Source organism: Seriola dumerili, unplaced genomic scaffold (genome assembly GCF_002260705.1).
Source record: "Seriola dumerili isolate Sdu_G_001 unplaced genomic scaffold, Sdu_1.0 BDQW01000393.1, whole genome shotgun sequence".
Classification (NCBI taxonomy): Eukaryota; Metazoa; Chordata; class Actinopteri; order Carangiformes; family Carangidae; genus Seriola; species Seriola dumerili.
The window spans coordinates 701,749-715,423 of NW_019174648.1; the positions used below are offsets into that span (position 1 = coordinate 701,749).

The 13,675-nt window shown below is 41.4% G+C and overlaps 1 protein-coding gene and 1 long non-coding RNA gene across 3 annotated transcripts in view; one reads left to right on the forward strand and one right to left on the reverse strand.

The window, feature by feature from the left end:
• The window catches only part of clcn5 (chloride voltage-gated channel 5), a 31,846-nt gene extending 23,275 nt beyond the window's left edge, over positions 1-8,571 (reverse strand). Inside the window, exons 1-2 of the mRNA XM_022761282.1 lie at positions 8,171-8,571; positions 7,417-7,566 (exon numbers count right to left, since the gene is read on the reverse strand). Coding sequence (XP_022617003.1) covers positions 7,417-7,555 — 139 coding nt within the window. The 5' untranslated portion in view covers positions 7,556-7,566; positions 8,171-8,571. The remainder of the gene's footprint in view (positions 1-7,416; positions 7,567-8,170) is intronic.
• Positions 8,572-12,021: 3,450 nt separating this feature from the next.
• LOC111233486 lies at positions 12,022-12,786 on the forward strand. Of its 2 annotated transcripts, none has more exons than XR_002665611.1 (3): positions 12,022-12,062; positions 12,153-12,518; positions 12,646-12,786. It is a non-coding gene; the product is annotated as an uncharacterized LOC111233486 (long non-coding RNA). The 2 variants fall into 2 exon arrangements; XR_002665612.1 differs by having other exon boundaries at positions 12,649-12,786.
• The last annotated feature ends 889 nt before the right edge of the window (positions 12,787-13,675 follow it).

Genomic DNA, 13,675 nt, shown 5'->3' on the forward strand with positions numbered 1-13,675 from the left:
CTCAGCACTCACCCTGTGTCTATGTGTGTGGGAGTGTGTGTGTGTGTGTTTGTCCTGAGGGGCTGAACATGACTATAATCTTACATTTTCACAGAAGAAGCAACACACACACACACACACACACACACACACACACACACACACACACACACAGACACACACCCATCCTTAATTCCTTACAGAAAACTCGAGAAAATTCAACACACACTCTTTGTCATATGACCACGGTGCTGTCTGCCAAAACCTACACACTATGTTATCTGTGGCAGTGATTTGCGCACACACACACACACACACACACACACACACACACACAGAGTAAAAAAGGCAAGACAGTCACAGACACACACACACACACAGTCTCCAGCGAAGGTTTGAACTTTGAACTCCTGAGGTCTGGTTGCCATGGGAAGTGGCATCTCATGTGACCCCTGTGACGCTTTGGCGACTACAAACAAGCATCTCTGGAACATGTTGGTATCGCGGCCTGATGTCGGTTTGAAAAGTGGAAGATTTTAAATCATATTTACTGGGTCGGAGGAAATTGAATAAAGATGGAATGTGCGTCTCTGCAGTTGATTCGATTAATTTTCATAAAGGTTTCCACATGCTGGAAAAGAAACTTTAAATATCATATGACACAACTGTCGCACTGGAAGACCACAGGGAACGACTTCACAAGAAATCTGGCTCAGATGTTACAGGAAAGGAAGCAAAGGAAACACTTCTGAGAAAATTTTGCAACTGGTGTTTTGTTGGACCGAGCTGATAATGCAGCCTGAACTAATGTGAAAAACTCCAGGACAGAATAAACTGAACGAAAGAGTCTGCAGCGTTTTGTACAGCCAAGAGCCAAATGTCTTTTTCTTTTTTATCACTACAAAGCAGCTTCTAAAAAAACGGTTTAGCAACATACGTTTAAGGCCAGGTACTTGACCTAAATACATTTTGAATATCAGTCGAAACATGACTGCAGCATTAAGTATCAAATGTTTTAGGTCTTGAAAGTTGGATTTTCAGGCAATGTTGATGATGTATACATATATTTTTCATGAAGGAAAGAGTTTATATATAATATTAGATATAAATTCAGGTGTAAAGGAACTAGCTTTGGTATTGCTGTAGCTTTGGTTAGCTGTGGTAATGTCTCATATTACCACTGATGTTGATCACGCTCTAAACAGTAGTTAATTAATCCATGAGTCAAAGAAAATTCGGGTCAGCAACTGTTTGGATGATTAAAATCATTTTTTAAGCACAAAATTAATTAATATTTTCTGCTTCTCAAAAGTGTGATGTTATGTGAATTGAGAATCTTCAGCTTTCAGACGGTTGGGGTTAGGTTACATAAAAGCAGAAATTTGATGACATTACCTTGAGTTTAAGGGACTTTTATACAGTAAACAATCTATTAATCTAGAAAACAATTCGTCGATTAATTGATACCAAAAGTATCGGTTATTTGAAGCCCTATCCCACAGGATACCCAGCTCTACAAGACTGGGTTGAAAAGATTAAGGTTGATACACTCTGGGACCAACTTCTACACGTCACTGAGAAACTTCTCACCGGTGGACAAGTGATGCATGATGTTTTATCTCAATCAAAACCTGTAGAGCATAATGTGAGAGACTAAAACAATCACTAGTCCTCAAGGCTCTTTTCAATGGTGATGGCTGTGACTAAGCGTTTGACTTTAGCACTTCACCTCTAACTGAACCGGTGGAGCATCTTGAGGTTTACGAGTAGCTCTGTGGTTGCACTGGTAGCTCCCAACTGTATGAATGAGAAGGAGGGTACTGCAGTAAAAGGAAGACTATGTGGACTCAGCAAATCCCTTCTTCGTTGCGTGGATGTAAGAGGCAGAGCCGTGACCGATTGACAGCTGCTATGAAATTCACGGCTTTCAAAATGTCCCCGGGTGACCTCCAGTCGACCCACGTTCTGCAGAAACCAGTGCTGTAGGCTGAGTTTTGAAACATCCCATCAGAAAAGAGCCGGGATAACTACAGGTCAATGTTTAATTTTACAGCTTGTTGGTCTAAAAAAAAAAAAAATCTGTTCGACATTCCTCGCGTCAAAAATGGCCGCCTTTCCTTTTATTCATCTCACCATTCACTCATCTCTTTTCTATTATTTCAACCTTCCCTATTTCCTGCTCCACCCTTTCCACACAGTCAGACACACTGTACCCAGAGCTGTGACTCATGCCCTGTCAATCATTATATCCTGTTGTCAACACCAGCTAAAGCGCTGACGGCCTGATTCACAAAGCTGCCTACAACAGCAACATTGAGAGGATGTGATGTCAATATACCAAGCAATAGAAACATTATTGGCAATAATAATAATAATAATCCTGAGTTGTACAACAGCTGTGATAAACCAAAGGAGTAGATACAAACAAATTCACGGCACAAAAACAAGAAGAAGTAGATGAACTTTAACATGGAAGCCAGATTTGACTCAGTGAATGAAGCTTAAGTATAAAACATATACTGTAGTACAAGCGTTCTTCACCTCAGGTTGCTTTTTGCTTTGTCATCTTGGTAGGGAATTCCCTGCACCCATAATTTCTTCCAGTCTTCTTCCTGATGTGGTTTTTGGGTGAATGTTTCCTCCTACTCAAGGCTGGATGAGGTCCAATTTCATCTATAAACAATTTTTTCCCCTTGATAATGATTTTGTGAAGCCATTATTAAAAGTCCCATATTGTATAAAGTGAAATTCCCATGTCTTTTTTTATTATAAAGCAGGTTTAGGTTCTATATTTATACTGTGAAAGTGTCAAAGTGCTCAGTCCACAGAGAAATGCACACAGCCTGTATTCAGAAACTGAGCCGTCAGGACTTCCTGTAACTTTGTGATGTCACAACGAACCAATCATCGCTCTCAGTCATGCCCCAAGCCCCGCCCACCTGGACCCACCAGCCAACCTTTAAGGATTAGGTTTCTCTGAGTCTTTACCTGAAATCTGCTCTATTTTTATTCGATTACCCAGAAACCAGTCAGCCAATCAGAAGAGAGGCTCAGAGCCTCCTCTCTTCTGATTGGCTCACTGACCTGTTGTTCCTAGAGCTCCAGAGAAAAGCCTCAGAGAGGAGATATAAAACTACACTGGGATGGTTTCTGGTTCATAAAAACCACAAATATATCTTCAAACCTTCAAATAAAACACAGGAAAGTGTAACAAGATGTGTGTGTCACTGCTTCTTCCAGGCTGCAGTTCTTCATTTATCTCTCCATCTGTTCCCGCTCGTCAATAAAACATTACGCAGATGACGGGGGTCAAGTGGTGGCAACAATCAACACTTGTAAATGTTAACTGCTCAGATATTATCAGAAAATTATGGTGCAGTATTGACACTGGAGGAAATCAGCGTGGATAACTATGAGGTGAAGTGTTTAGCAGTTTAAGCCCAATAAATGTCTACGGTAATTATGGTCCATCAGTTAACGGCTGTAAATACAAAACACACATTTGTTCCCGTGCCCGTATGTGGTCTTAGCTCCGAGTCTGGTCTTCATGCATTTTTGCTGTTATCACATAGATTCTATCTTTGTGTTCTTAAAAAAAAGATAAAAAAAAACAACACAAGGAGAAAAGTGAGACGGCAGGGACAAGCAGCAACACGCTCACTTCCTTAAGACAAGACGTTGCTGGGGTGGGGGAGGCCGGACCTGGAACCCACATTTATCCACATGTGGCATCAAGGTCAAAACCTTCTGGTTAACCAAAATGCTTCTTTCCCTCACTGGGTACAGCATCTACTGTTGAACTTGTTGGTAAGTTTTTTCCAGAACCATCTTTGCACACTAGTGGTTAACCGAGGGATCAGAGGACCTTGATATTAATCCCTCTCTGGCCCAAACTCTCCTCTCCAAACACTGGAGGCTAATGAGTCCCTGAGTGACAGGTTGCACACGGCTAAATGATTACGGCTGCACCGAGAATGGCTTTTAAGAAGACTTGCTTGGCAACAAGTTCAAGTGCACGCTAATGAGCAGTTAGGGAACTCAACAACACTCGCCTCAAGAGGGAAAAGAAAAGGAGGAAGTGTGAGCTGAAATGCTATAAAAAAAAAAAAAAATGGTAGGAAATAAAATGCAAGTTCAGTCGATGTTAATCTGAATGGTCACAAAAGGCTTTATGCTATTCAAGACACAAATAATTGTCTAAATTTCGGGTGTCTGCGTGAGCCGATGTCTGGCATCAGAGATAAAAAAGGCTGCAGAGTAACTTTTAATGATCGATTCTGCGCCGTGGTGGGTGAAATTAAGCAGCCCTCCCAACCGAAAACTTCCTGATTTCCCCAGAGCCTGACACATAATTATATAATCAGACTGAGGCCGTGAAGGGAAGCACTACTGTCTGACGGAAACATTACTACTCCGGTTTTGCTGATTCTTGAGTTTCTGCCTGAGCTGAATCACAACAAGACTCGCTCTCTGGCTTATGATTTTCTTTCACAACCCGCTGTGTAATTTTTGAAAATACATGGTTGACAGTTTGAAAACAAGGCTGCATTTCTTCTCCCCTTAAAAGGCTGACACAGTGGTTCAAACAGTGGTTCAGCCCAGCAGCAGCAGCAGTTACATCCACTGAGAGAAAATCTTGTCTCCAGACTTCCTTCCTATTGGCACAGTCTTATCTCTCAGTTTTAATTATTGGGGAGGATATAATGTTGGTGAAGTAACAGTGACATCACTAGTAACCAGTCAGAGCTGAGATCACTGGCTGACAATGCTCATAAAACCTTGTCTTAACATTAAGCACAGATGGAGACTTATTCTTTGCATTTCATTGCGTTTCATTGCGTTCGATAACCGACACCACATTTTCCATTTCAAATTACTTTCAATGTGCTGGAAAAAAAATCATGATACTCTATCTGCAGAGAAAAATCAGGAAGAGTCTTGGAATTACATTAGCGAAGAGGAAACACTACAATGTTTACACTTGCATTTTTACAAATAAGGCCAAAGGTATAGGTTACAGCTGAAGCAGCTTTTCCACATAAGAAATAATTGAGACTGTCAGGGTGTTTGTATCAAAACTACTGGAAGAGGCAGCGGTTTTTTCTGTTTAGACAAGGGAAGGAAAACATTTGAGCAGCTACTACTCCATTTATTTCTATGGCAACATGGGATAAATTCAATATATATGTATATATTTTATCAGCTTTATTGTTTAATATTAGTTTTTTCTTTCTGACCTCAAGAACTTTCTGCAACTAAAATCTGAAGTGCTTTTATTTGTTCCACCTTCTCCATCAGTCTCTTCATGATGTAAGGGTTAAATTTGACTCAAACTTATCATTTAACAGGTATCCGGGGTTACGATCATGCTTCCTTCAGCTGAGGACGGTTGTTGGCCTCCAAGCTCATCAGAAAAGCTGCTGCTGCGCCGTTACCTAACTCTAAGAAATCTGACCAAATCAGTCCCATTCTTTGCACTGGCTCTCTGTGATGTTATTAGTCTGCCCAAAAAAAACACAAATGGAACCAGACTCACTTTCTGGGGAACTAAAGTAGGATTTGAACTTACATCTGCAGTAGGAGGAGGTTAATAGGGTTGTTAATCGATACCAGTGACTCAGCAATAACTTTGCCAAGAGCTGCAAACAAAAGCTAAAAACCTCTTATCTCAGGCCAAAAATGCAAATCAGAAACCAGCCTTTATCTCTCTCATCTACATGTTAATATGATTCTCCCTTCACTAGATGCTTCTGTTGGATTTCTACTGCACTAACGTAATTTGAGGCTTCTCCACAGCAACTATCTGAGGTCTCACATGACGTCAAAGATGACAGCAGAGCAGTCATCAGTAATAATTCATTTCAGATATCTAACTCCTCTCTGGGCACAGCACGTTGTGTTACATGTGTTAAGTTACATCAGGCCACGAGGAGTTTTTTGTATGAGAGAGAGCCTTTGACGTTGGAGATGACATCATCAGTAACCGGGAAACTGTGGTGTAGAAACAGTGGGTACACACGTCGCAGATTAGAGGAAGTCGCCCAGCTACTACCACAAACACGGCTAATACCATAACTCACTTTAATAGTTGTTTTTCTGGTCTGGTGGGACGCCATAACAAAATACAGTAAATCAGGTTTGTGTGTGTGTGTGTGTGTGTGTGTGTGTGTGTGTTTGTGTTACACAGAGCCAAATGGACGTCTGTGTAAAAGGGAGAGCGGGCATGGCGGGACAGACGCACATGCTGCTGTGTTACACGTCACGCCTCTGATTCTGGAACGCCGACATGTTATCTAAAAATCACACACGGGATCGGCAGTGTAGCCAGAGCTCAATGTAGAAGGGGCTAGAGAGAGCGTGTATTAACGGATTATTCAGATGTGTGACCATGACTTAGTAAAAGCATGTGACACACACACACACACACACACACACACACACACACACACACACACACACAACTCTGCAATTACAGATATATCTTATCAGTAGACAACTGCCTCAGGGCACTAACAGACACACACTGGACTGTGGAAATGAGCTCATCTCACATGCAGTCACATGTCAGTGAAGTTTCTGCTTTGACAATATTTTACAACAATACTTTGGGATGATAATAGCAAGGCAAGGCTGCCAACTCTGTAGCAATCCTACAATTCATTATTTCCGGTGCCATGGCTCCAAATATGACATTAGCTGTTTAACCACACCAGCATTTGTGGAACAGCTTCTTTCTTTCTTTTTTTTTTTTAAACAACAAACTCTGGTACAATGAACAACTATGGCCAACTGTTTATTGCCAAAAAGCTTAACAGAGTAAAGAAAGGGGTTGAGTTTAAATCCTTTTCAGCTCAAACTGGGGCATTTAATGCCATTTTCAGACAGTGGATAGTTGGGAGCTGACAGGAAATGAGGGGACAAAAAAATGAGGTAGGACATGCAACAGAGTTTTCCAGCTGGAGCTGAATCAGGGATGTTGTGATTACATGGTCAGTGCGTGGTCAGTGAGTATTTGCATGATCATGCATGATGGTAAATTGAACATATTTGGATTTTAGATGGTTGCTCTGACAAAACGAGAGATGTGAAGATGCAACCTTGATCTGTGGGAAGTTATAACGAGCAGTTTTTACTGTTTTCTGGCATTTTTAAAAGTCAAACTAATCAGCAGAATAATCAATAATGAAAACAATTGCAAGTTGCAGCCCTAAACTGAACACATAAGATTGCTACAAGGTTTTTTATGGTGCTTTTGATGGTATCAGCCATGGTTTTCCTGCAACACTTATAAAATAACAGAAGTGTATTTTATCTATTTTTGCATGCTATGATGGATTGGCTTAAAATGACAAATCCTCTCATGCCAAAAGCTTCATTTTATCCTTTACAACATCTGAATGAAGTGCATCCCATTATCCAGCTGCAAATGAGGCTTACCTGTGCTGAGAGGAGGGACGTCGTCCGTGGTGGAGAAGTCCAGTGTCGCTCCTGCAATGTCCACCATCTCGTCATCATCATCATCACTGGGGTGATGAAGGCCGTCAAAGCTCCCGGTGCAGTAGCCGGGGTTTTCCATTCCTCCAAATCCTGTTTACAGCACAACAAGAGGAGAGCATCCGTTCATTGAAAAAAATCAGCCACCGCCACAAGCTGCAGGGTGAAATTCAGCTTGAGTTGACGTTACCTCTGCCACTGTCACCTGCATATTTTCGAAACCAGCTCTTCCTGTACTGAAACATTGTCAAAGAAACACAGCAAACCCAAAGCACCGGTCTACTTATCCCCCACCCCTTGTAATGTATTTGTAATTCTGTGAAGTGTTCAGCCCAAACTGGGACACCCCACAGCTGGTCCTATCGCCCGGTTCATCGCGGACAGCAATGACAACACATCTCCAGTTACAGGGAAGTTTTTGCAACCATTTCCGCCCCTTCTCTATACTTCTACTCTTCCTATAACTCTGTGGTTACGAGCCGAAAACAGCACAACAAAAACTAGCGGCCGACGTAAAGCAGATTATTAGCCTAGCGTAAGCGTTTAGCCGTTAACGACTCTCGAGACTAGCACCGACCTGTCAAACTAAAATGACAAATTACAGCTCAACCGCTGTGCTAACTTAGTCAACCGTTACCATTTATGCAGAGTTTTACAAATAAAGAAGGCAACCGCCAACTTAGGGGCCTTACTTTACCTGTGAGGGAAGAAAGCGGAGAAGTCTTATGACTCGGATTTGCCCCGCCGCCGCCGTCTCCTACTACCGTGGGCTGCTTATGTCAACAGTAGCCAAGGTAAACTTAAAGCTCCGCAGCGGCTGCTCCGAGAAAATCCTGCGTCATTCTCCGTAACACAAACGACGGTTTTAAAAACCCGGGAGGCATACTAAAGAAAGCCACAATAGGAAATGATCGTAATTGGATACAAGATTTGGAGAAATGCAGTAAAACCGACCACAGTTATGCCTTGTTTTTGTTACTTAAACAGAAGACGCAAAGCGAGCGTCAAGCTAAAATTAGCGAGGACTTCCGTTTACGAACTTAATAAAGCCAGAGTGTCAAATCATTACCTTGACACATTTTACAATTTCATAGTCAGAGCTTAATTACGTCTTCATTTAAATACAACCACATCTATATAATTTGTCAATAGGCGATTAAATGTTTTTTGTGATACAACAAATTGGGTTGTTTTAATTTGAAGGCCAAAGCGCTTGAGTTCCGGTTTAACTGCCTCATCTAAGCTGCCTTGACAAGAGCAGCTGCAAGCCAGAAAAACAAGTCGATTCAAGAGCTATCGCTTCTCCAACTGGGTCAGTGGAGCAGTTCGATTAATCGGTTATCAATATTAATATCTGTCCATTGACTGCAATGTTATTATCAATTTTTTAAATATGGGGCTGTAATATATATGTGATATGTGATATGTGATTTCACCATACGGTGAAATATCATATATGACCATACGGTGAAATCACATATTTTGAAAGAAAAAGTTAATATTGGTTGGAATAAAAGTCTTTGATGATTTATAATGTAGTTGTAAATAATTTGTAACGATATTTTAATTGTTTATTAATATAAATTATTTATCAGCAACTATAACTTGTATGAAGACTATATTAATATTTTATGTTGCTTTTTTATATTGTTCATGCTGTGTTTTACTGTATTGTCATTCTTCAAGTTTATACAGCAGGAGGAGTAATAAACACTTACAACTGCCTTATAATCTACATGTTTATATACTGCTTATAAATGATAGGGCCACTTACAGTTTAGTGTTACCCATTTACTAATCAGGTGAATGAGGTGCAATCCAAGCCAGAGCAGATTGTCTCCATCTGGAAACCAGATGTTATGTTGGTATTAATGAACACAGTGGGCTTTGGCAGTTATGTGATGGAGATAAAACATAAAATGAACTGCATTTTGTTTTGAACTGTCATTAATATCAGGAAAGAAGTTAGTCGGTAGAATTGGAAAAATATACTTTCTGTTGGAGGAAGCTTAAATAATGAATGAATAAGATGTTTTGTATGAGGGGAGCATCTGGAGAGCTGGACGATGCCTGGTCACCGAGAAACAATGTGTTGTATAAACTTCTTTTATTGTAGGATGTTTCCATTCTGTTGTGTGTTTCTGTGTAAAAAAACATGTTTTACTTTATTCTCTGAAGTGGAAGAACCATGTTTGTTTTTGTTGCAACATAACAGCCAGAAGTTCCTGTGTGTCCCATTTTAATGGTCGTCAAGCAGCTAAAGGGCGACACCTTGTGGTCACTTGTAAAAATGAATGAGGGCTCTTAATGAGGACAAGAACCACCAGTGTTGCAGTTTGTGAGTGTGTGTGTGCAGGCAACATGGTTTATGTCTGTATAGCTCTGATTAATTACAGCTTCTTACTTCATTACTTCCCCTGATATCTTGTTTCTGTCTGCACACCTCCCACTCATTCGTCTTCTTCTCTTCCTCCACTCCACCACCCCGCTCTCTGCAGCCCAACATAAACATCCCTCCACCCTGCCTCCCATGGTGTTTTCTGTTTGAGTGGTTCTGTTTCTCTTCACTTCCTTTCTTCCCCTAATATAAACTCATTCATTCAAGTTCTTTGTTTGTTGAAGCGACAGAGCAATGATTAAAACTGTCTTTCTAACTGATCCCACCATCATTTTTAACTCGTTTGTACCCTCCCTTTCCTGCTTTTCTATGCACTTAGTTGCTTTATCACTTTGTCCTCTGCACTCATTCACACCTCCATGTTTTGTCGTCCATCTTTTTTCCTTTTTTTCTTCCTTTCATTCCCCTAAGTCCTCTGTTTTTCAATCTGGGTCAGGGAAGAAGAATGCACTCCCTCGCTTCCCTGAAAATGCAGATGCTTCACTTTTATGACAGCTGTTTTCTTTATTATATCCACAGACCACCACCCCCACCGCTCGCTGAACATCACCACCTAAAACACACTTATCTCCACCCAGTTCTACAGTTTTATTGGATTGCTGCAAACAGATTGATCCAGTTACTTGCTGCATATGTTCATGATAACTATCAGGTGAAAGATGTTTCATGTATAATGTCGGTGCGTTATGAGGTAACTAACAGATATCTCCCCCTGATTCTTCAAGTTCCATCACAGTGAGATGATAGAAGGCTAGGTTTGGCAATATTTGGTTCACTGTACGGGAAACAAGGAGAAACAGCCCTAATCTAGACCTGCAAACGTTTTGCAAACTTTCTTTTTTGTTTTGTTGGGGGGTTTTCAAATGTCACATCAAGCCACTCATCTGGTGTAAAGTAATTAAGATTCATTTTCTGCTCTAACCTGTCAGACTGGTCACACCTTGAATACAATTTCTCCTGCCAGCTCAGACAACAGCTGCAGGAGGAGTAAAAACCAGCCTCATCCTTCTTGACAGATCAGACTGTAAACAGGCGGATAAACAACACCATCTCTCCGACATGAGAAAAGGCACGACCTGCACGGCGTGAAGGTTTTTGTGGACTATTTGAGATAAAGTGTGTTAATACTTTGGTTACCTGCTATCTGTAAAGTTTGTATGAGTGTTGGTAAGGAAACTAACTTTTTTTTTGGTTTATTTTCCAGGAGTGATGTCATCAGACTGTTTGTTATAGTGAATTAATCTAAATGCTGAGCTAAATGATTCTGTGTCGCTTCATGATTCTTCAAGAGTTCAATAATTATTATTCATATCGATCTTTATTGGATAGACTTTGACTGAACAAGGAGGATCTGACACATTCATTGTTTCACATTTGAAAAAGTCGTGTAACTCATGAAACTTTGCAGATTCCAGATCAGTTCTAAGAGACGAAACACTGCTGACTCTAAACCTTCATACACCAACAGACCTCAGATCATTTATCATCATTGATGAGACTAACAAAAGAAGATGAGGCATGTCTCGGTTAGTTTCGCTTTAATTGTCCAAAACTCCCCCAAGCCCACAGGTATGCAAAGCTGGTAATGTACCCAGCAGAGTGCGGAGACTGTGCAGAGAGCAGACAGGTGTCTGCTCACGATATGACAGTCGAGGCTGAAGGGAAAGTAAAAGATAATATAAAATTAATTTTGAATGACGTGTAACAGTGAAGAAGTCACTTATTACAGTTTTGAACAGACGTGATTAGTGCAGTGAGAGACAGATTATGATAAAAGCTGATAAAACTATAACTATACAGTGTAACACTAGTGTGAGCACCACAGTGAGTCCTGCACAGTAGGACTGTTTAACTCTGGCGCCATCTTGTGACAGAAACACATGACTGCAGCTCATGAAGTTTTTCTCTCTCTAAATGTGAGACGTCAAAACAAAGGTGACATCACAGTGAGTGTAGCTCACATTGTCTCTGACATCATCATGGAGGCTTGGTGTCCCGTCCTTTGATCAGCTGTTTGTAATGAGCAGGATCATAAACAGGAAGCAGCATCGTACTGACTGAATGAAGTCAGACTGTAGATTTTCCTTCTTTGGTCTCATGTGTTTATGACTCTTCAGCTCTGTCTCCTCTCACAGGGAGAAGATGATCTGCTGCATCCTGCTGCTCCTCACACTGACCTCCTGTGTCTGTGGTTAGTTTACTCCTTCACTTTATTATCTAGAAACTGATACAAGTCCTCAGTTAGTCTGCTCCTCACTTTCCCTCTCTGTCTCCTCAACAGGAACATTTGTAGTGAATGTGACACAGAGCTCCTATCAGGCAGAGGAGAACCACAACATCACACTGGAGTGGAGCTTCACAACCAAACCTCACACTCCATCTGACTCCCTTTTTATCATATGTGAGCTGTTAACTGATGATCACAAAGACTCAAAAGTCCTGTATCATCTACATAGCGGTAATGAGGTCCCAGAGTCTAAGGATGAACAGTTTTCAGGACGAGTCCAGTGTGACAAAGACGTCCTCAGAGAAGGACGAATCAGACTTCATGTGTCCAGACTGAGGACTGAGGACTCAGGACTGTACCTGTGTGAGGTCAACACATATTATGGTGCAAACATTGGCAAATGCAAACTCAGCGTCTCTGGTAAGTTGAATTAGTGAAGCTCGGTGGATGTTACAACTCCTCCTAGAATCCTCAAACATTGAACACAAAAATATTCCATTTACATTGATGTTAAACAGAGAAAACAACATGTTTATGTCCTTAACAGCAGCTGCTGACACATACTCTGAGCCCAAACGTCAGAGTTTAACTGTGAGACCAAAACCAGAGAGTCGGGGAAGGATCGGCCTCTATACTGGACTGGGACTGGTGGCGGGAGCAGCGGTAGCAGCGGTAGCAGCAGGAGCAGCAGGAGCAGCAGGAGCAGCAGGAGCAGCAGGAGCAGCAGGAGCAGCAATAGCAGTTCTACTTGTCAAACTCCGCTGTGCATATAGTCGTCAACTGAATCTGATGACACGGTAAACCTTTCTTTAACAGTGTAAATGCTCTGTTTGTCAAAGAGCCATGAGCCATGAGGCTATTTTTCCCTGCACACCCTGTCTCACCTCTGACCTTTCACCTCTCTCACTGTCTTCATGCCAACAGAGAGAGGGGACCGATGCTGCATCAGACCCTTCAGAACTAACGGGACCCTCAAGTCTGTCAGAATGAGTCAGAGCATCAGGTCAAGACCTGAGTCTCTCCCTCCAACATCTGTTACAAGTCTCAGAAAACTGTGACATTCCTCATCATATGTATAAAATATGTAGATATTGTAAATTAACCTGTAATTAAATGTGAGACGTTGTTATGGTTCTTCTGTGTGTAAAAAGACTAGAAATCAAAGTTCAAGGTCACGGTGAGACTTTTTAGCCATTACTCAAGACTTCACACGACAATTGGTTCATATTTTCTGACTCTGGATAAACATGAAAACCTGAAACTAGTCTGGTGGCGACTTTTACTCAAGCACCTCCACTGAAATCAAACCTTTCCATCCATTTTACTTTGTTGACTTCTAATCTCTGATCTGAGGCTTTAAATGCCCCCCCCCCCTTTGCAGACCACCATCAGTATTAATGACACAAGCATTAACTTGCCTTAAATTAGTTAGTGTTCGCCACAGCTCCCCAGCTCCCGCAGAGCTGCTCAACGACTCTCAGCAACAACACTCATCATCTGTCAACCTCCATTTACCCCTCAGCCATATTTATTTAACCGCGCCACCACATCCAAACAACAGCCCCCCCCCCCCCCCC